Consider the following 20,028-nt stretch of genomic DNA (forward strand, 5'->3'; position numbering starts at 1 on the left):
AGATAAGTGGACTTCTTCAAAGTAAAAACTTTTGTGTATCAAAGAACATTATCAAGAATATGGGGGACGCCTGGGTGGCTCAGTTGGTTAGGCAGCTGCCTTTGGCTCGGGTCATGGTCCCGGGGTCCTGGGATCGAGTCCCGCGTCGGGATCCTTGCTTGGCGGGGAGCCTGCTTCTCCCTCTGCCTGCCTCTCTGTCTGCCTGTGCTCACTCGCTCTCTCTCCCTCTGTCTCTGACAAATAAATCAATAAAATCTTTTAAAAAATTTTAAAAAAAAGAATATGGAATGGACAGCCCATGGGAGGGAAAAATTATTTATAATAATTACTATTTACTGTTTATTATTTAAAATTATTTACAATCATTTGTCTAATAAGGTTTTAAAATCTAGAAAATATAAAGAACTGTTACAACTCAACAAAAAGACAAATGACCCAACTTAAAAATGAGCAAAGGACCTGAATAGACATTTGTCTAAAGAAGATCTACAGGGGCACCTGAGTAGTTCAGTGCATTAAGCATCCAGCTTTTGGTTTCAGCTCAGGTCATGCATGATCTTACAGATCATGAGACTGAGCCCTGTCTTTGGCTTCACATGAAGTGGGGAGTCTGCTTGTGATTCTCTCCCTCTTGCTCTGCCCTTCCCCCTGCTTGCTTGCTCACTCTCCCTCAAATAATCTTTTTAAAAAAATACACACACACACACACAAATGGCCAATAAGCACATAAAAAGATGTTTAACATAATTAGTCATTAGAGAAATGGAAATCAAAACCACAGTGATATATCATTTTTTACCCACTGGGGTAGCTTTAATAATTTAAAAAAAAAAAAAAACACACAGAGAAAATAACAAACAAGCGTTAGCAAGGATATGGAGAAATTATAATCCTCAAGCATTGTTGATAGGAATATAAAATGGTGCAGCCACTGTGGAAAACAGTTTCTCAAAAGTGAAACTTAGAGTTACCATATGACTCAGCACTTTCAAGAGAATTGAAAACAGGTATTAAAACAAAAAATCATATATAGGTGTTGAAAACAGCATTATTCATAATAACCAATAAGTTGAAACTTAAATGTCCATCAGCTGATGATTAGATATATAAAATTTTGTATATCCATACAATGGAATATTATTTGTCTATAAAAAGGAGTGAGCTGCAGATATATCATACTACATACATTCCACAGAATAAAATATATTAATAGCTGTTCCATATAAAAAATGCTGTTACAGACTGAATTGTAATCCCCCTAAAATTCATGTGTTGAAGTCCTAATCCCTATTACTTCAGATTGTTTGGAGATAGAACCTTTAAAGAGGTTATTAAGTTAAAATGAAGTCGTATGAGTGGGCTCCAATCCAAGGTGACTGGTGTCCTTATATGAGGAGATTAGGACACAAACGGAAGACTGTGTGAAGACACTAGAAAAAGATGGCCGTCTACAAATCAAAAAAAGAGATCCTCAGAAGAAACCAGTTTTGCTGACTCCTTAATCTTGGTTCTGGATTTCTAGTTTCCAGAATCGGGAGGAAATAAATCTGCTGTTTAAGCCAACCAGTCTGTGATACTTTGTTCTGGCAGCTCTAGGAAACTAATAGAGATGCTAATCTTCATTATTAATTAAAGAAATAGAAATTAAAACCACCATGGGATTCTATTTTATACCTATAAGATTGACAAAAATATAGACAGGAATGAGTATTGCTGAGAATATGGACTAACAAAATCATAGACTGCCCTGGGGAGTACGGAGTGTTGTATCCAGTTGTAAACATTTGGCATTATCTCGTTCATCTAAAGATGCATGCAGCTTATGGCCCAGCAGTGCCACTCCTAAGAAATTATCCTAGAGAAACTCTTGTACATGTGTATCAGGCCACTTTTGGAAAAATGTTCATAACAACTTCTATAAGATTGGGAAAAGCTAGAATCCAGCTGTCCACAGTAGGCTGAATAATGGATTACCACACAACAGTAAAATTGAAAGCTCTCTCTAGGTACATGCATTAAAATGCATGAGACTCACAAATATGATGCTGACAAAAAAGCAAGTTACAAAAGAATACAAACACTAAGATGCCATTTAGAGATCAAAAATACCCAAGAAAATAATATTTTGAGATATTTCATATGTAGTAATAATATTTGAAAGGAAAAAGAGAGTGAATGGTAAAACTCAGTAAGGTGGTTTACGCTAGAGTATGCATTCTCAAAGGAGGTGATATTGCCCTAAGGGAGTAAAAATTGCTTCCAGATGTTTAGGGAGGGGTAAAATATTATAGTGGGCCATAGTACATACATATATACAGTATATTTGTGGTATTAGAAGTAATGAAAGGGTAATTAGGGAAAAAATATCTAAAGAGGCATGACACAAGGAACGCATTGGCAATGTGGGTATTCCTTTTTTTTTTTTTTTTAAGAGTTTATTTACTTGAGAGAGAGAAGGAGAGAGACAGAAAGCCTGAGCAGGGCAGAGGGAGAGGAGCAAGCAGACTCCCAGCCAAGCAGGGAGCCCACCTCAGGGTTCAATCCCAGGACCTTGGGGTCATGACCTGAGCCAAAGGCAGATGCTTAACTGGCTGAGCCACCCAGGCACCCAATATGGATATTATTTTTACTTAATCTCAGCACTGGAACACTGGATAGACCAGTGTTCTTAAACATCTGTTTATTAAATGCTACTTTAGGCAAAGTCACTGTGCTAGGTGCTGAAAGATACATCTATAACAAGTATTAAAGCTTTATCTCAGTTGTCATGAGGAATGACAGAGGGGGGCAGGAAGGGAATGGAAGGAAGAATTATAAGGAAGGTAAGGAAACCTTTGATAGTGAGAAATATATTTATTATCTTGGTGTGATGATGTTTTCACAGGTATACAGCTGTGTTAAAACTTACAAGTTTTACTTTAAATATGCAGTTTGTAGTATGTTGGTTATACCTCAGTAACACCTTTAAAGAGAGATTGGATGTATATCCCAGGGAAAATGAAAGTTTGTTTTCACACAGACACTTGCACACAAATGTTCATAGTAGTTTTATTCATAATAGCCAAAAAACTAGAAATTGTTTAAATGACCTTCGGTGAATGAAGGATCAAACGAACTTGGTATGTCCATGCTGTGGGATACTATTCAGCAATAAAAAGGAACAAACTGTTCATACATGCAACAGTTGCAGTGAACTTCAAGGAAATCATGCTGAGTTTAAAAAGGCAATTTTTTTAAAAGATTTTATTTATTTATTTCACAGACAGAGATAGGCAGAAAGAGAGGAGGAAGCAGGCTCCCTGCTGAGCAGAGAGCCCGATGCAGGGTTTGATCCCAGGACCCCGGGATCATGACCTGAGCCAAAGGTACAGGCTTTAACCCACTGAGCCACCCAAGTGCCCCATAAAAAGGCAATCTTAAAAAGACAGGTGCCCAGGTGCCTGGATGGTTCAGTCAGTTAAGCCTCTGACTCGTGATTTTGGTTCAGATCATGATCTCAGGGTCATGAGATCAAGCCCTTGCTGAGCTCTGTGCTCAGCAAGGATTCTGCTTGAGATCCCCTCTCTCCCTCTGGCTCTCTCCCTGCTTGCACACTCTCTCTCTCTCTCTCTCTCTCTCTCTAATAAATAAATAATTTTTTTTTTAAAGCTGTGCTGCCTGAGTCCATCATATAATATTTGTGAAATAACATGTTAAAGAGCTGGACAACAGGTTCGTGGTTGCCAGAAATCAGGGATGAGAAGAATGGATATAGCTACAATGGAGCAGCATAAGGGAGTCTGGGGGGTGGTTCAGTTAACCATCTGATTCTGGTGTTGGTTACAAGAAGCTACACATGTGATAAAATTGCATAGACCTCTACACACACACCCAAATCAGTTAATACAAATGGTGAAATCTAAATAAGCTCTATCCTTTGTACCAAAGTTGATTTCCTGATTCTCATATTTGCTATAGTTATGCAAGATGCCAGCATTGGGAGGTACATAGGACCTCCTTGTGACTTCCTTTCAAAATAAAGTCTGAGAAAAAGGCCAGTGACTAACCTAGTGCCTCTAGTGTCCAGATTTTGTTTTCTAAATACTTTCTCTTCTCATTTAGGGATGGGGGAAAGAGACAAGGCTTTTAGGGAAAATAGGTGCGATTCTGCAAGTCTGGGGCATGAAATAGATCAACCTTAAATGATTTGTCCTAATAGAAACCAAAGAAACCAGCAAAATTATTAGAAACTACTAGGTCATGTCTAAAGGACTCAGGATGCGATCTTACGGGCCAAAGATGAGGTAATTTTAGCATCACTGTTGGTAACTGCAGTGAACTAAAACACATTGAATATTTTTGAAGCCATGTCTTCATAATAATAATTTATTAAAGTTATAATTAAGTATTTTTTGGAGGTTTCTAGGGAAACAACTCAGTTGGGAAACTAGATAATAAAAGGAAAGAATTAACTGTTTATTTTGCCTTCCTTATACAACTATACCTCTAGGTAATTAAATAGTCAACTTGCAAAGTTCCTGTCATAAATTATTCCAGCTAATAAATGAAAAGGAAATGATTGAATTCCTTGTTTAGAATAATAAGAAAAAGGAGAAAAAAAATCTCTAGATCTTGCATCCTCCAGCAGATTTAGGCATTTATCATCATAGAACTGTTATATTGAGACCTGTTATATTGGTTTCATAGGGCTATTATACAAATTACCATAGACTAGTCGGCTTAAAACAACAGAAATTTATTCCCTCTGAGTTCGGAAGCCCTGAAGTCAAAATCAAAGGATGGGCACAGCTACATGCCCTCAAACCGGTTTAGGGGAGAATCAGTCCTTGGCTCTCCCAGCTTCTGGTGGCTATAGGCATTCTTTCACTTGTGGCCACATTACTCTGATCTCTGCTACCACGGTCACACTGGCTTTTCTTCTGTGTTATCTTCTGTGTGTCTTTTATACAGATTCTTATCATTGGATTTAGGGCCCATCAAGGGAATCTGGGATGATTTCAGAATCTTTAATCTGGTTACATCTGCAAAGGTCCTTTGCAAATGAGGTAACATTCACAGGTTCCAGGGCTTAGAACATGGACATACATTTTTAGGGGCCACTATTCAGCCCACTCTAGTGGTTAATATCATTTAAAAAGGGGTAAATCAGAGGCAAGCCTCCTCATCATGGAAGTAAACATCACCTTGCAAGAAAAACAAAAAACACTGAATGCAATCAAGCATCAACTTATAGGACATACAGAAAACAGAAAACTACAAGGATGCAGTCAACAAAATTCAGACTGTGGGAAATGCTACAGGACAAAAACACGGTTTTCTTCAGCAAACTGAAAGAGAAAAAAAGAGGTGGAAGAAGGAAGGAGCCTCTATATGAAAAGAAACCTAAGCAACATCATCCACCTGCACTGTGGGTGCCTTATTTTGATTCTGATCTGAAAAACTTAAAAATATCAACTAATCAGGGAAACTTGAACACTTACTGGTTGTTTTATAAGCATTTGTTGTGAATTTTAATATGGGTAGGGTTTTTAAAACAGTCCTTTTAGATATCATACTGAATTATTTATGGATGAAAAGATATGTCTGAGACTTGCTTCAGTATAGTTGGGGGTGGAAGAGGCAGGTGGGTTTGTTGTCTCTACTTTTATATATGTTATAATGAAGTTAAAAATCTAAAAAGGTTATAACTAAAGGCGTGATCCTCTTAGCTTTTTCTGCATGGTGATTAATGAGGCTCTCAGGGGTGTATCAAGAGTTTTCACAGCTTAAAACTGGAATCCAGGGAAAGTAAAAAGCACTTCCCTTTGAGAATATGTTTATTCAGCCAGCCTTGCCTGACAGAATTCTGCCAAGCTCTCCTCACCCTCTTTTGTTTCTCCTAGTACCCTCTACATACTTCCACAGTGTATTTAATTGTGTACTGTCTGGTTCTCCCACTTTCCAGATTATAAATTCCTTGAAGATGCTAACCTTGTTTCATCTTTATTCATCCGTATATTACCCTCACCTCTGCATTTAACACTGGGCTTGGTAAGCCCTCTCAGTAAATGGTTATTTTTTTTTTAAAGATTTTATTTATTTATTTGACAGACAGAGATCACAAGTAGGCAGAGAGGCAGGCAGAGAGAGAGGAGAAAGCAGGCTCCCTGCCGAGCAGAGAGCCCGATGCGGGGCTCAATCCCAGGACCCTGGGATCATGACCTGAGCCGAAGGCAGAGGCTTTAACCCACTGAGCCACCCAGGCGCCACCGTAAATGGTTATTGAATGGGCAGTAGGGAACTGGGTTTGTGCTGATAAATAAAATGTAAAATCTAACCCCTCCTTTCTCTATCTCTTCAATAAACTCTTTTTCCCAGAACTACTAAGGAATAGGTACAGAGCTACTAAGGAATAGGTACAGAGCTACTAAGGAATAGGTACAGAGCTACTAAGGAGCTACTTTAAACTTTTCTTCTTTTGCCCATCCTCTGCAGAGGTGCTAATGGAAAATAAGTGAAGGGTAAGCCCTGTAGCAAAATGGAAAATGGGTTTCTGCACAATCAAATGTTGCTGATTTCCACTCTTTCCCAGTATATAGTGCAGGGAAGTCTCTTCAGATGGCTGTCTTTCTGTACTATTTGTTTTGCTACCTTCTGTGTATTGGAGTTCCCCTTCTATTTGAATTCCTTGGTATGCTTTAAGATGGTAGTTAGAATGTAACCTTCTTGGGGTAACTGGCTGGCTCTGTGGAGTGCACAACTGCTTAATCTTGGGGTTGTAGGTTCCAGCCACAGTTGGGAATAGGGATTAGTTTAAACTGAAAAAAAAAAATCTTTAAAAAATGTGATTTCCTAGAAATGATGTCAAGAAGTACTATAAAAATACTATTTTGTGGAGTGTCTGCTGGCACAGTTAGTAGAGCATGTGGCTTTTGATCTCGGGGTCGTGAGTTCAACCCCCACTTTGAGCCTGGTGCCTACTTTTAAAAAATTGTTTTAATACTATTTTATGCTATGGATGGGGTTATCTGGAAGTTTCCTAGTAGGTAACAGTCTCCATATAGCAGACTTTAAGAGGTCTACAAAACTTCATAGCTGGGAGAGACCTAAGGGACTAATGTGCTTCCCTGTTTTCATCCCACTGCTCTCATTAAAAAGAACAACTTTTTGCATAATTGCTATCTTTTTGCTGTCTTAAAATATTGCCTATTATCTAGTCCTACATTCTGGGCTAGTTTCTAAACTAGTACTTTCCATATTTAGACTATTGAGAAAATAGGACACATAAGTAACAACTGTTATCTAAAATGAAAAAAATATGTGTACTTACCATTTTCTTTTGATCACATAGTGTTGGATGATTTCTCATTTTTGGAAAGCAGCAGAATAAATCTTAAACTTTAAAATATAATTACTCGACATCAGAACCTTATTAAAGACTTAAAGATACTTTATTTTCTCTTTAGGTGGTACGGGACTATAATCTTCAGCTGTTTTTACAAGAGAATGCTGTATTTCACAAACCCCAGCCTTTCCAGTTCCAGCCCTGTGACAGCGATACTGTAAGAGAATTCCAGATTTTCATTCCATTTGTTTTTAAGCTATGTTTGTGCTCAGATAACTATTATCCTTGAACTAGACAGAAAAAGCTGAGTGTGTCTCCTTAATTTCATAACAAAATTGTAAGTATGCAGAGAAACAGCCATTTCTCCTTTCTAAAATGTGACTAAAACTCAGTATCTTTATGTTAGCAACTTAAACGAGGTTAAGTTCTAAGACATGTAACTAAAAACTTGCAAACTGAACAGAGAGAAGAAGAAAACATATTCATTAAAATTTTTTTTCAATTCAAATATAAATTATACTTTCTATCCATGAAATTCTTCACATGGACACCCTTCCAAAGAAACCAGTGGTTAAATTTTAACCAGAATAGAATCAATAAACAGAACAGTGAATGTGTGCCTGCACATATTTTGGTTGGCTTTATAAAAAATTACAGACTCTTTTTCATTCCTTTCAGATTTCCTAGAATGTCAGAGCATTAACATAAATGCTCAAATTGGCAATATTTTAAAAAGCAGATATTAATCGTGCATTTTATCCTTCAGTTTATGAAAAATGTTTGCCATTATTTGAATTAAAAACAACAGAACCAAAATGCTAATTTGATAACATTAAAAAAAAAATCAACTTCTGCAAGTTAAGAAAGCACAGGTTGGCATACCTAGCACATTCTTTCAATGTGGGCAAGCCAAGAGGGAAGTCAAATTATATTCGTAAGGTCTTTTAGTAAACATGGAATCAGAACTAAGGGAATTTATGATATCACAGTTTCATGGTATCAGTTTAATAGACCTTTACTAGAGTTATCTTTATTACTTTTCTTACATTTTAAGGAGCCCTGTTCATGGCTATATAGAGAAATATAGGAAATCAGCATTTAGATTATAATCCTTGCCCTTTATGTTAGTGCCTTTTTCAGTCAATCAGCTTTTTCTTACTGATTCAGTGACATCCTATAACTTGACTTCTTCATCTAAGAGGAATGAAGCAGAGCATTAGAAGATACAGAGTGTGGACAGGTTCACCAAGCTTGACTTAAAATTGCAACTAATTCAAGATTATTTTATCTTTGCCCATTTTCCTCAGAAAAATCAGAATAACAGTAGACTCTCATTTCACTTGTTCAAGGCCCAGCTACAATCCTAAATCCTATTCTGTTTCTAGACACTGTGCTAAATGTTCTTAGCTGCATGTCCCTGTTTGCCTTAAAGTTCTAACTATGCTGTTTTCTGTCCTTGTGCAATCTTTACTGGGCAGAGTTTAAAAGCTGCCCAACTGGTGGATATTGAGCTCTCCCCTGTCAGTGCTCTGAGAATGACCATAGCTGAGGTATATGGGGGTGTGGGTCAAGGGGGGGGAGATGGGATGTGTGGGTTTGCATGTTAATGAAGGGTGGAACCTGGTATTGGGATTAAAAATGTGTTGGGGTTTGTAATGGGCCACTGATTGTGTAAACTGGGGCTTTCCATTTTCCTGTATAAATTAAGCATTCCCTTCCCTATTTATAGTGAAAGGATTGAACTTCTCATTTTTTTTTTTAAAGATTTTATTTATTTATTTGACAGAGAGAGATCACAAGTAGGCAGAGACACAGGCAGAGAGAGAGAGAGGAGGAAGCAGGCTCCCTGCTGAGCAGAGAGCCCGATGCGGGACTCGATCCCAGGACCCTGAGATCATGACCTGAGCCGAAGGCAGCGGCTTAACCCACTGAGCCACCCAGGCGCCCGAACTTCTCATTTTTCATCTAGTCTGAAGCACCTTTGTTTTCCTGGAGAGGCATGTTGGAAAGAATTGTAGAGCTAATCTTGCCTTTATCAAGGGGAAGCTGAAGCCTTTTTTAATATAACCCATTTCAAATGGTAATATTTTTCCTGCAGAAGTTGAAAACCAGATAAGAGCATACAGTCACAATACTACTGTCAAAGTTAACTAAGGCTTGAAATGATTGTACCCTTTTTGTTTTTTGACTTATCTTTACTTGCTGATAAATCAAAATTTGTTATCATTTTATTTCAATATATGACTATTTTGATTCATGCTTTAGAGCGATATACCAGAAGAAACTGGCCAAAATGGCTTTATAACTATGCAATTATTTCTATTTTGTATAGCCATAGAATTAGATTGGGGATCTTAGTGTTAACTATAAATCATTACAAGTGACAATGATCAGTGGCAAGTTTCATCTAATGAGTAACTTAGTAGCTGTCTCATGGTTAACACTGATTTTCTTGCCTTTATTTCCATATAGTTATTGATTTCTACAGTGTCCTTTCTTTATATCCTCAAATACCATTTTTCAGATGATACCAGAAAGTTGAAAAGAGTAATGTTCACCTTTCTTTGCTGAAAGAATTTGGTTTTTTTTTAATTTTGCATACTATATTTCATTTAATTAATATTTTTATGATTATTAGTTTTGAGTATACATATATATTTATTGGCCATTTTGTATCTTATTTTGTGAAATGCTTTTTTTTTTTTCTTTTCAGTGTAACAGAATTCATTGTTTATGCTGAAAGGAGTTTTAAATGCAGGATTACTCTTAAGAATATGAGATGTACCCTAAAATTTCCCTAACCCCCCAAAAAGAGGATTTTCTATATGACAAATACATATATATACAAGTACATATATATACTAAGATACATATATATACTAGGATTTTCTATATGACAAGTACATATATATACTAGGATCCCACTTTTGGAGAGTCATTCAGCTGTCACATGGGTCATACTTGTTTTAGAAATTAATTCAGGTGTCATACAATGAGAAATCATGAGCTTTGGAGTCAGATCCTGTCTGTGCCATTTGCTGGCGGTGTTTATTTTATTTATATGTTTATATATATTTAACCTCTCTGATTCATCCTTCTTCTATGTAAATGTTGAAGACTTTAATCTATTTGAAAATTAAATGAGCTACTTAAGCATTTGACTCAGGCCCTGGCACAAGTAGATACAGAATAAATGTTGACTGTCTTTTTTTCCCCTATCTTTCCACAAAACAAGCATACTTGATTTTTTTAGGTATTGCCCCTAATTGCTATAGGAAACAGAAAAATATCAAATATAGGAGACATTATAAAGATTATGAAGTCTGTAACACTTTTATATTCATGGTACCCCCCACTTAACTCTCTTATTGAGTTGACTGAAAGTTCCTTGGGACTTCTGTTATTTTTCATTCAACAGTGTGGATCTCATCAACATATTTCTTAACAGTTTGTAAGCCTAAAAAGCAATCTGTGTGAAATAAACAGCAGCCAGTAGCTAACAATTAGTGTCCGTTCCCACCCCTCTTACAATTTTTGGCACCTCTGCCCTACATACCCCTCAGTGTTTGTCCCTTCCATTACCAGAACTAGTGATGTGTGCCCTTAAGGACATTTCCTCATGTCCAATGAAAAGGATCTCCTATCCTATTTAACCTGGATGGAGAAGAATACAGGAAACACACATGTTTGCATTTAAGGCAGGAAAAACTTATTTCCTGGTGGGGATGTGAAGACTTTTTCCTTTTTACCTTTCCTGAACTGCAAATAACAAGATCTTCACAGATACCCTAAGCTGACATTTTTATCATAGTATCACAAATATAAAAAATAGCTGACAGGGGTCCCAGTTAAGTGGCTGACTTTGGCTTAGGTCATGATCTCAGGGTTCTGGTATCAAGCCCCGCATGAGTCTTCCTGCTCAGTGGGGAGCCTGCTTCCCTCTCCCTCTGCAGCTCCTCCCACTTGTGTACATGCACCCTCTCTCTCTGTCTCAAATAAATAAAGTCTTTAAAAAAAATAGCTGACAAATTTCTGATGTATGATCTTTTCCTGTTATTTTAGCCACTAGTTGTGATATTTATTTCTACAATCTAAAGACTAGGGGCGCCTGGGTGGCTCAGTGGGTTAAAGCCTCTGCCTTCGGCTCAGGTCATGATCCTATGGTCCTGGGATTGAGCCCTGCATCGGGCTCTCTGCTCAGCAGGGAGCCTGCTTCTCTCTCTCTCTCTCTCTCTCTCTGCCTGCCTCTCTGACTACTTGTGATCTCTCTGTCAAATAAATAAAATTAAAAAATAAAAATAAAAAAGACTAAATATTAAGTAAAATGGCTACTTGCTGTAATTTAGGACTTTTGCACATTAAATTTTTGCTAAGCAGGGCATTTTATGCATTTATTAAAAATACGTACATGTAAATCAAACTAACATGCTATATGCCTTAAACTTATATAGTGATGTATGTCAATTATTTCTCAATAAAACTAAGAAAAAAATATTTACCAAAAGTTAACCTTGTCTGTAAAGACTATATGGGACCTGTATACTATACAGGGAAACTACTTCAAAATTCTCATTGTTAGTGAGTGGCTTTATCTGCTGATGGAAGTCTTGTATTGCCTATAGCATTGGCATATGAACGTGAAAGCACCGTGATAGAGAATTTGTGGAAAATCCTCCTTGTGAGTAAGTAGGTACCATCCTTCTATACATATACCGACCACAGTATCCAAAAATGAAAGGCTCTGATTATAGACTAAAGTGTTGCTCTCCAGAAACAGCAGTGCTGGCAGTCAAGTGTTCAGAGGGGTTGTCCTAAGTTCTTCAGTCTTTCAAAAAGGACTTACTTGCTTTTCATAGAAAACCTACCATCTATATAATGAGTCTTTGTGCTTTCTCTGGATTTGATGCATTCTCTAACCATCAATAGGTATCTAGAGCTTCCCACAGATGGCTTGGTAAGGTACTGACACAAAAGAGCCTGGGAGTTCACTTTTTTATTTAGCTTGTGATTATAGCTCTTAAAGCAGAATCTCTGTGAGAGCTGCCAGAGTAAAGGCGTACTCCTCTTGTGGCTGTTCCAACCAGTCGGGCTCTAGATATACCTAGAGAGTGTCAGAAACAGCGCTTTTGTTGTTGTTGTTGTTGTTGTTTTGTCTTATTTTCATGGCATGACTGAAGGACAGGTTTTTCTCTTAAATTTACCTTTGGTATCTAATAGCTCCCGTTTGTTTCCCGGAGGGACTACGCACACTCAACCCAGTTGTGAGCTCCTGCTACTCTCCGAGTATAGTCAGAATAAGTTATGATTCATGAAGAGCACTGCTCCACTCCTTTCCAAGTTGTATGATATATTTAAAATATGTGACTTAGGGGCGCCTGGGTGGCTCAGTGGGTTAAGCCGCTGCCTTCGGCTCAGGTCATGATCTCAGGGTCCTGGGATCGAGTCCCACATCGGGCTCTCTGCTCAGCAGGGAGCCTGCTTCCTCCTCTCTCTCTCTCTCTCTGCCTGCCTCTCTGCCTACTTGTGATCTCTCTCTGTCGAATAAATAAATAAAATCTTAAAAAAATAAAATAAAATAAAATAAAATAAAATAAAATAAAATAAAATAAAAAAAAATATGTGACTTAGAGGTTCACAGTCTCCCAACAAAAACCTTCAGGTCAGATGTGTTTCAAAACTTAAAATTTTTCAGTACTTGCTTCAGCACCATATATACTAAAATTGGAACAATACAGAGAAGTTTAGCATGACCCCTGTGCAAGGATGACATGCAGATTCATGAAGTGTTCCATATTTTTTAAAAATAAAATCTTGAAAATGAATAAATAAAATAACATAGATATCCTGGATTTTTAGGGGCACCTGACTGGCGCGGTTGGTAGAGCATGGGACTCTTGATCTTGGGGTTGTGATTTTAAGCCCCATGTTTGGTGTAGAGATTACTTAAAAATAAAACATTTAAAAAAACAAAATAACAGACTTTTTTAGGTTTTAGAAGGGTGATCCATATACCATATATTGTATAATACCCTAAACAAGGGGAAGGACCTCATGATCAAGCATAGTATTTTTGCAGTAAAACATTTGAGTAGTTATACCAAGTGAAATAAATAAAAACTATAAATAACGTCTCTTTGGTTCAAGTCACATTTTGCCACACCTGAGCTGTGGCTCCAAACTTACCTAAAACACCTGTGATTTTCAGAGCATTGTGAATTTCAAAATTATAGGACCATGAACCTGTCTAAACATGAGTACTAGAAATATAATAACCTATGCAGATCCAGATGCTTTTTACTTGAAGAGTAAAACAGGTAAAAATAATTTTCTTGAAATAATTAACAATATATTATTAAATTTCATAAAAACTAAAGTGGATTAAATATTTAACACAATAAATATATACCAATAAGCTGAAAAATACTAGTACAAATCCCTTGAATGAGGGTTAATAACTGAATTGTTCTTGGCATATGACATTGGCTTGACAACCCTAACATTATCTTTTGAAATTAGGTTGAAACGCTAGTATTTTGCTATGTAAATGCTAGTTTTCATTCATTATGTATGACCATCTCTTTTTCTCTCTTTCAAATGGTTATATTTTGGTAACAGACTTGGAAAATTATGACAGTGTTTCTTTTTTTTTTTTTTAATATTTTATTTATTTATTTGAGAGAGAGACAGTGAGAGAGAGAATGAGCGAGGAGAAGGTCAGAGAGAGAAGCAGACTCTCCATGGAGCTGGGAGCCTGATGCGGGACTCGATCCCAGGAATCCAGGATCATGACCTGAGCCGAAGGCAGTCGTCCAACCAACTGAGCCACCCAGGCGTCCATATGACAGTGTTTCTTGTATGAAATCATCTTTTCTATCCCTACTCAATTTGCCCTCTGAGCATATGCTCAGATGCCTGTCTTAACCTTCTATGCCCTTATGTTAATCCTAAAGTGAACTGAAATCATATCTTAAGGACAAATAGTTAAGATAACTTAAAAACTGATATATCTATAATAGTAGAATGTTAATTTCTGTCATGTAGTTCTTTAAATTTATTTAATAACTTTATAAATTTGAAAAGACTAGTATTTATATTCTGTAAAAAATTGGGAACTTTCAAAAAATTTAACATTGCTAAGGCTCTGAAGGCCTTTTTAAACTCATATGAAACATGGCTTTTGTTTTTCTAAAAATGAAGTGAAAGCAAAAGCTGTCTTACCTCTAAGTAAATGGCCTAGCCAAAGCTTCATTCAAAGGAAATTTGTATTTTAACAATATCTTCTTCAATATTACTGCCTTTATTTTATCAATATTGGTATTAACTATATAGAACAATTAGTGAGACAATACAGTTTTAAGGTAGCAAGGAATCTGAAGTCAAAGAGAACTCAATACAAGCTCTACATTCACCATATACTGGCTTTAAAAAAAGACACATACCCTTTCTAAGCCTAGAATTCCGTACCTATAAATTGAGAATCATTGTTAGGATTATTTTGAGAGCTAAATAATGTTTGTAAAGCAGTTAGCACAGAGCTTAAATATGCAATAAATAATACCCTTTTAGAAAAATTAACATAGCTGTATAGTTTTCTAATTATAAAAAAAGAATGTTGTAGAAAGTTTTCACCTGAACTGCCACTGTTTAAAGGTAACCGCTGAGGCGCTTGGGTGGCTCACTCAGTCGTCTGGCTTGGTTTTAGCTCAAGTCATGATGAGCTCTTGGGTTGTAGGATTCAGCAGTGTTGGGCTTTGTGCTCTACTTGAATTGGAGGAGTCTACTTGAAGATTCTCTCCCTCTGCCCCTCCCCCTATACGTGTGACCTGAGATTTGAAGGACAATACAAAAAACAATAAGGAAGTTATTTTACTCAGAGGGAACGGAAAAAGACCCATCTGCTTTTATAATTTTTTTTTTTAGTAAAATGTGTATGATTTCTAAAATCTGATATTTCCAAAGATCTCAAGAATCACATTTAGTTGGCCTAACTTGTCATATACCCAAGCTGACAAATGACAAATGAAAAATTACCAGTCCTGTACTTAAAAGATGATAGGAGGAGCGCCTGTGTGGCTCAGTGCGTTAAGCCTCTGCCTTCAGCTCAGGTCATGATCTCAGGATCCTGGGATCCAGCCCCGCATCAGGCTCTCTGTGCAGCGGGGAGCCTACTTCCCCCTCTGTCTCTGCCTGATGCTCTGCCTGCTTGTAATCTCTCTCTCTCTATGTCAAATAAATTTTTAAAAAAGCTGCTAGAAAAGTGCTTATATCATTTCTCTTCAGTTAATTTACTTGAATTATTTTTGTGCCACCATTTTTCTGAGACTTGTGGTATTATTACATATGTCTCTTTTTAAAATAATCAAGTTCAATAAGTGAACTTTTTCAGAGCTAGGCTGTAGTGCTTTTTGATACATAATTTTTAAATTCTCATATTTTGCTTTAGGCAGATAGCAATGTGCTTTAAAATGTTGTGCTTAATAGCTTATATATGTTATTATTCTCTTATGTTTCAAATGCATTTTTAAGAAGTAAAGGAAAAATGTTAAGAGTTTGAACTAGGGATCAAATTAGCTAACATTTCAAAAAGAAGCAGTCACTAGCAGTTCCTTTGCTAGAATCAGCCGCTGCTAACATCACCATCTGGTCTACACTAGATCTTGATTTACAGCAATCTTGGATGGTAGAGGTGGCATTAGAACATTCCTCTGTGTGTTGTTTAACATCTGGGTTGTGTTTGCCTTGTATGAAATTCTCATTTGTCTAGACCCTGAGTTATAGGTAGCTTCCACATTTCTTTCCATGGCTTGATTTTAGAATTCACGAAAAAAAAATTAATTTGAATTTGAATCACAGAATCATCTCCCAATCAGTGGCATTTGTTGTCTGTCCTAATCGTTGGACACTCCCATCTGAGGAATAGTAAACCCAAAGAGAAAGCACAGGAAATACTCAGTGGAAAGGTAGAGATTATGTGTGAGCAACTAGGGCTGTGACCTGTCTGTAGCCAGTACACATTTAACACACTTACCTATTCCTTAAATGTTGCTCCGTGATAAAAATATAATTTCTCCATCAGTTGTCTTCTTTCTCCTCGATTCTGTTCCGTATAAGTTCATTCTGTTTGAGATCTGCCTTGATCTTTCAATATTTCAGTCTTGTTTCTAATTCATTCTTTGGGCTAGCAAAAACCTAGGAATTATGTGGAATTTTTTACTAATATTAACAATATTTTGTTTCAAGTTATTTTCAACTGGGTGTTCAGCATTAACAATTACCACTTATTGGATACTTAATTATATAATTAGTGTAAGAGAATGTTTATAATATGAGCTACTTTTTTCTTAACAATCCCTATGAGATTGGCATTTTCACCAATTTTCAAATGTGACTTAAGACTCAGATTAAAAACATGTCCAAGATCATAAAGATAATAAAGGACATAGAATGAAAACTAAGTCTGACTTAAAAACCTATGCCTGGGCTCTTCAGAATACACATTTCTTGCATTCCATTTATACATTAGATTCCTCTGGTTAATGTAGATTTAACATTATAAACCTTGACTTCTGAGAATGGATTAAAATATAAATGCCTAGATCCTCTTACAAAGCAAAATACAATAATAAAGATGGGTCCCAGATTTCTAATAGCCCAAAGAATGAATCAGTTGTGAAATTGGTTAGATTTTGATTTTGATTCTTTTGCTCTGTTTCAGTGCATTTATCATTGTATAATCTAGCTTTAGTTGAAATGTCTACATAGAGTGAAAGTTTTTGAACCTTGCTTATAATCCCCCCAGCAGAAATATTTTTTAATACAGCCAAATTCTACTTACTCTTCCAATTTTGAGCTGTGTGGCCTTGCAAAAGTCAGTTTTCCAAGATCTTCCCACTGTAAAATTTTGCTTCTTTTTTGTATTAAAATCCTCTTGGATTAATTCGTATTTAAGAGATTGTTTGTTTTCCCAATTATTTGATGTCTTTTTCCATGGGTTCTTAAGAGTTTAGAAAAAATTAAAATAGTTTAGTGGTTAAGAGTTCTAATTCTGAAATCAGACCTGTATAAATATTACATGTTGTAACATGTAATATCTGATAGACACTAGACATTTTAACATCTGAGCCTCAGTTTCCTTTTCTATAAGATGGCTGTATGAATCACCTCATGAGGTTGTTATAGAAGCTATGTGAAGCACTTTTCATGATACTTTGTATAGTAGGGGCTAACTATTAATACTGCTAATTTAAATTTTGCAGTTTGTTCTTTGTGAAACAGAATAGTAGTATTTTAGGGCTAGAAGAAACACTTACTGATCATTTAATGAAGCACCCCTCTCGTATGATATTAAAGTCCAGAGGAAGGGCAAAACCTAGTTTGAGGGTTTTGGGTGAATTGGTGATGGACCTGAAACTAATTTAATAATTTAAACCTAGTATCTTGGGTGCCTGGGTGGCTGAGTGGGTTAAAGCCTCTGCCTTCAGCTCAGGTCATGATCTCAGGGATTGAGCCCCACATTGGACTCTCTGCTCAGCAGGGAGACTGCTTCCCCCTCTCTATCTGCCTGCCTCTCTGCCTACTTGTGATCTCTCTCTCTCTGTCGAATAAATAAATAAAATCTTTTAAAAAAGAAATAAATCCAGTATTTTTGTGGACAAAGAGGTTGTGTTACTGTTATTGTATTGTTTTGTTCTCTTCACTTTTATCCATTGATTCTTTTTTTAAATCCCATTAAAACATTTGAGTTGTTTCCATTTTACCTATGTAACCATTTTAGTGTCATGGTAAGTCGGCATAAATACTTTTTTTTTTCTTTGTTTAGCTAGCTTTTTTCACACCCAAAATGGATCAGTCCACAGTATTAGAGGTGAAGCTCCAATACTAAACAGTGCAAACTGAAAAATCCGGTGTTCATTTATGGTTTCATACCATCCTGCTAATGTTCTGATATGAGACATTGCTTCCCACAGTGGAGCAGGGCTTGTTTTGAGGGCTGATTAAGTGAAGGCTCTCTGGTCCACCTACAAACAGTAGTGATTTCAATAGGCATAATGATGTGTTGTCTCTGTTCTCTCTTATGTTGTAGAGCCGACAATTAGAATCAGAAACTGGGACCACAGAGGAGCACAGTCTAAACAAGGAGGCTCGAAAATGGGCCACACGTGTGGCACGTGAGCACAAAAACATTGTTCACCAACAGCGGGTAAGTATAATAGAGTCTTAGGCGACATTTAGCTAATGTCAAACCAATTTAAGGAGTTGAGTTTTTTTTTTTTTTTTTTTTTTTTAAAGATTTTATTTATTTATTTGACAGAGAGAGATTACAAGTAGGCAGAGAGAGAGAGGAGGAAGCAGGCTCCCCGCTGAGCAGAGAGCCCGATGCGGGACTCGATCCCAGGACCCTGAGATCACGACCTGAGCCGAAGGCAGCGGCTTAACCCACTGAGCCACCCAGGCGCCCAGGAGTTGAGTTTTATTAATGTGAAAAATATCTTTATGTTTTTTCTGTAATTTCAGCCACTCAGCAGTATGCTCTCAGCTATCTAGTTAGCTTGGAAATTCCTTAAGCCTTTCAAGCAGCAACACAGTAATTTATTTTGCCATAAAATTTTCTAAGAAAAGCTAGTGATAGTGTATTACCATCTTTCAGGTAGTAGAAGAGACATGCCTGTGTTGAATTAAGCTTAATGACCAAGATAAAATTTTTGAAGACTTAACTGTAGAGTCCATGAAAGTGTATCTTTAAAAGGGGCACCTGGCTGGCTCAGTCAGTAGAGCATGCAACCCTTAATCACAGGATCGTGAGTTCAAGATCCAGAACAGCTAAATAAAATTAAATTAAAAATTTAAAAACTAAAATTAAACACCAAAAAAATGTATATTCAAGGCTAAACTCTAAGCACAAGGTATAGTAAACTTTTTATAATTTCCATTTATTTATAACTTTTTCTTTACCTTCACATTCAGCTTATTAAAAGAATTATTCATGTCTAGGTTTCCTAACCTCACTTATTTTTTAGCCCATAATATTTGGACTTTTCCTACTTTCCCTTCCCTCACACTTCATACAGACTTCACTTGCCAAAATCACCAGTGGTCTGTGTTGCTAAATCCAAAATAGATACTTTTATTTCTCAAAACCTGTTGGCAGTTTCATCATAATCGACAACTCCCTTTGTGTTGAAACGCCCTCTTCTCTAGTTACCCATGACTTAACATTGTCCTGGTTTTCCTTCTGCCTCTCTAGCCATTCTTATATTCTTTGGTAGGTTTTTTCTTCACTTCATATTTAAATATTTAAATTTCTTAGAGTTCTGTATTAGGCTCTCTTCTTATTCTTTCTTCTTATTATAGGCACTCTTAACCAATGCCATGGTTTCACTTACCACAAATCATAAATTAATATCTCCAACATTAGACCTTTTTTCTGTGTATACATATATTCTCTTGCCTGCTTTGACTTCTTTTTACTGTCTCACAGGGATCCTGAGTTCAATGTTCCACTAATCTAATGCTGTAAAACAAAACACCTCAAACTTCATGCCACAAAAAAGAGCATTTTTAATTGTCTCTTAGCACTCTGGAGATTGGATGGACTTAGCTTGCCACTTGTCACTGGGGAGTCTCCCATGTGGTTACAGTCAGATAGAGACTAGTGCTCAAGTCACCTCACAGGCCTCCCCACTGAACTATCTGGTGCTTGGAAC

General features: G+C 36.7%; 1 protein-coding gene and 1 non-coding gene across 3 annotated transcripts in view; both read left to right on the plus strand.

Annotated features, from left to right (window-relative positions):
• The window catches only part of FCHSD2 (FCH and double SH3 domains 2), a 288,812-nt gene that overhangs the window by 226,685 nt on the left and 42,099 nt on the right, over positions 1-20,028 (plus strand). Inside the window, exons 10-12 of one of the 2 annotated variants that reach the window (XM_059133356.1) lie at positions 7,446-7,541; positions 8,803-8,874; positions 18,408-18,524. In XM_059133356.1, coding sequence (XP_058989339.1) covers positions 7,446-7,541; positions 8,803-8,874; positions 18,408-18,524 — 285 coding nt within the window. The remainder of the gene's footprint in view (positions 1-7,445; positions 7,542-8,802; positions 8,875-18,407; positions 18,525-20,028) is intronic. The other variant, XM_059133365.1, reaches the window with a different exon arrangement.
• LOC131822866 (U6 spliceosomal RNA) lies at positions 13,020-13,122 on the plus strand. Its single transcript, XR_009350351.1, has one exon. It is a non-coding gene; the product is annotated as a U6 spliceosomal RNA (small nuclear RNA).

This window comes from Mustela lutreola, chromosome 1 (assembly GCF_030435805.1).
Source record: "Mustela lutreola isolate mMusLut2 chromosome 1, mMusLut2.pri, whole genome shotgun sequence".
NCBI classification, from domain to species: Eukaryota; Metazoa; Chordata; class Mammalia; order Carnivora; family Mustelidae; genus Mustela; species Mustela lutreola.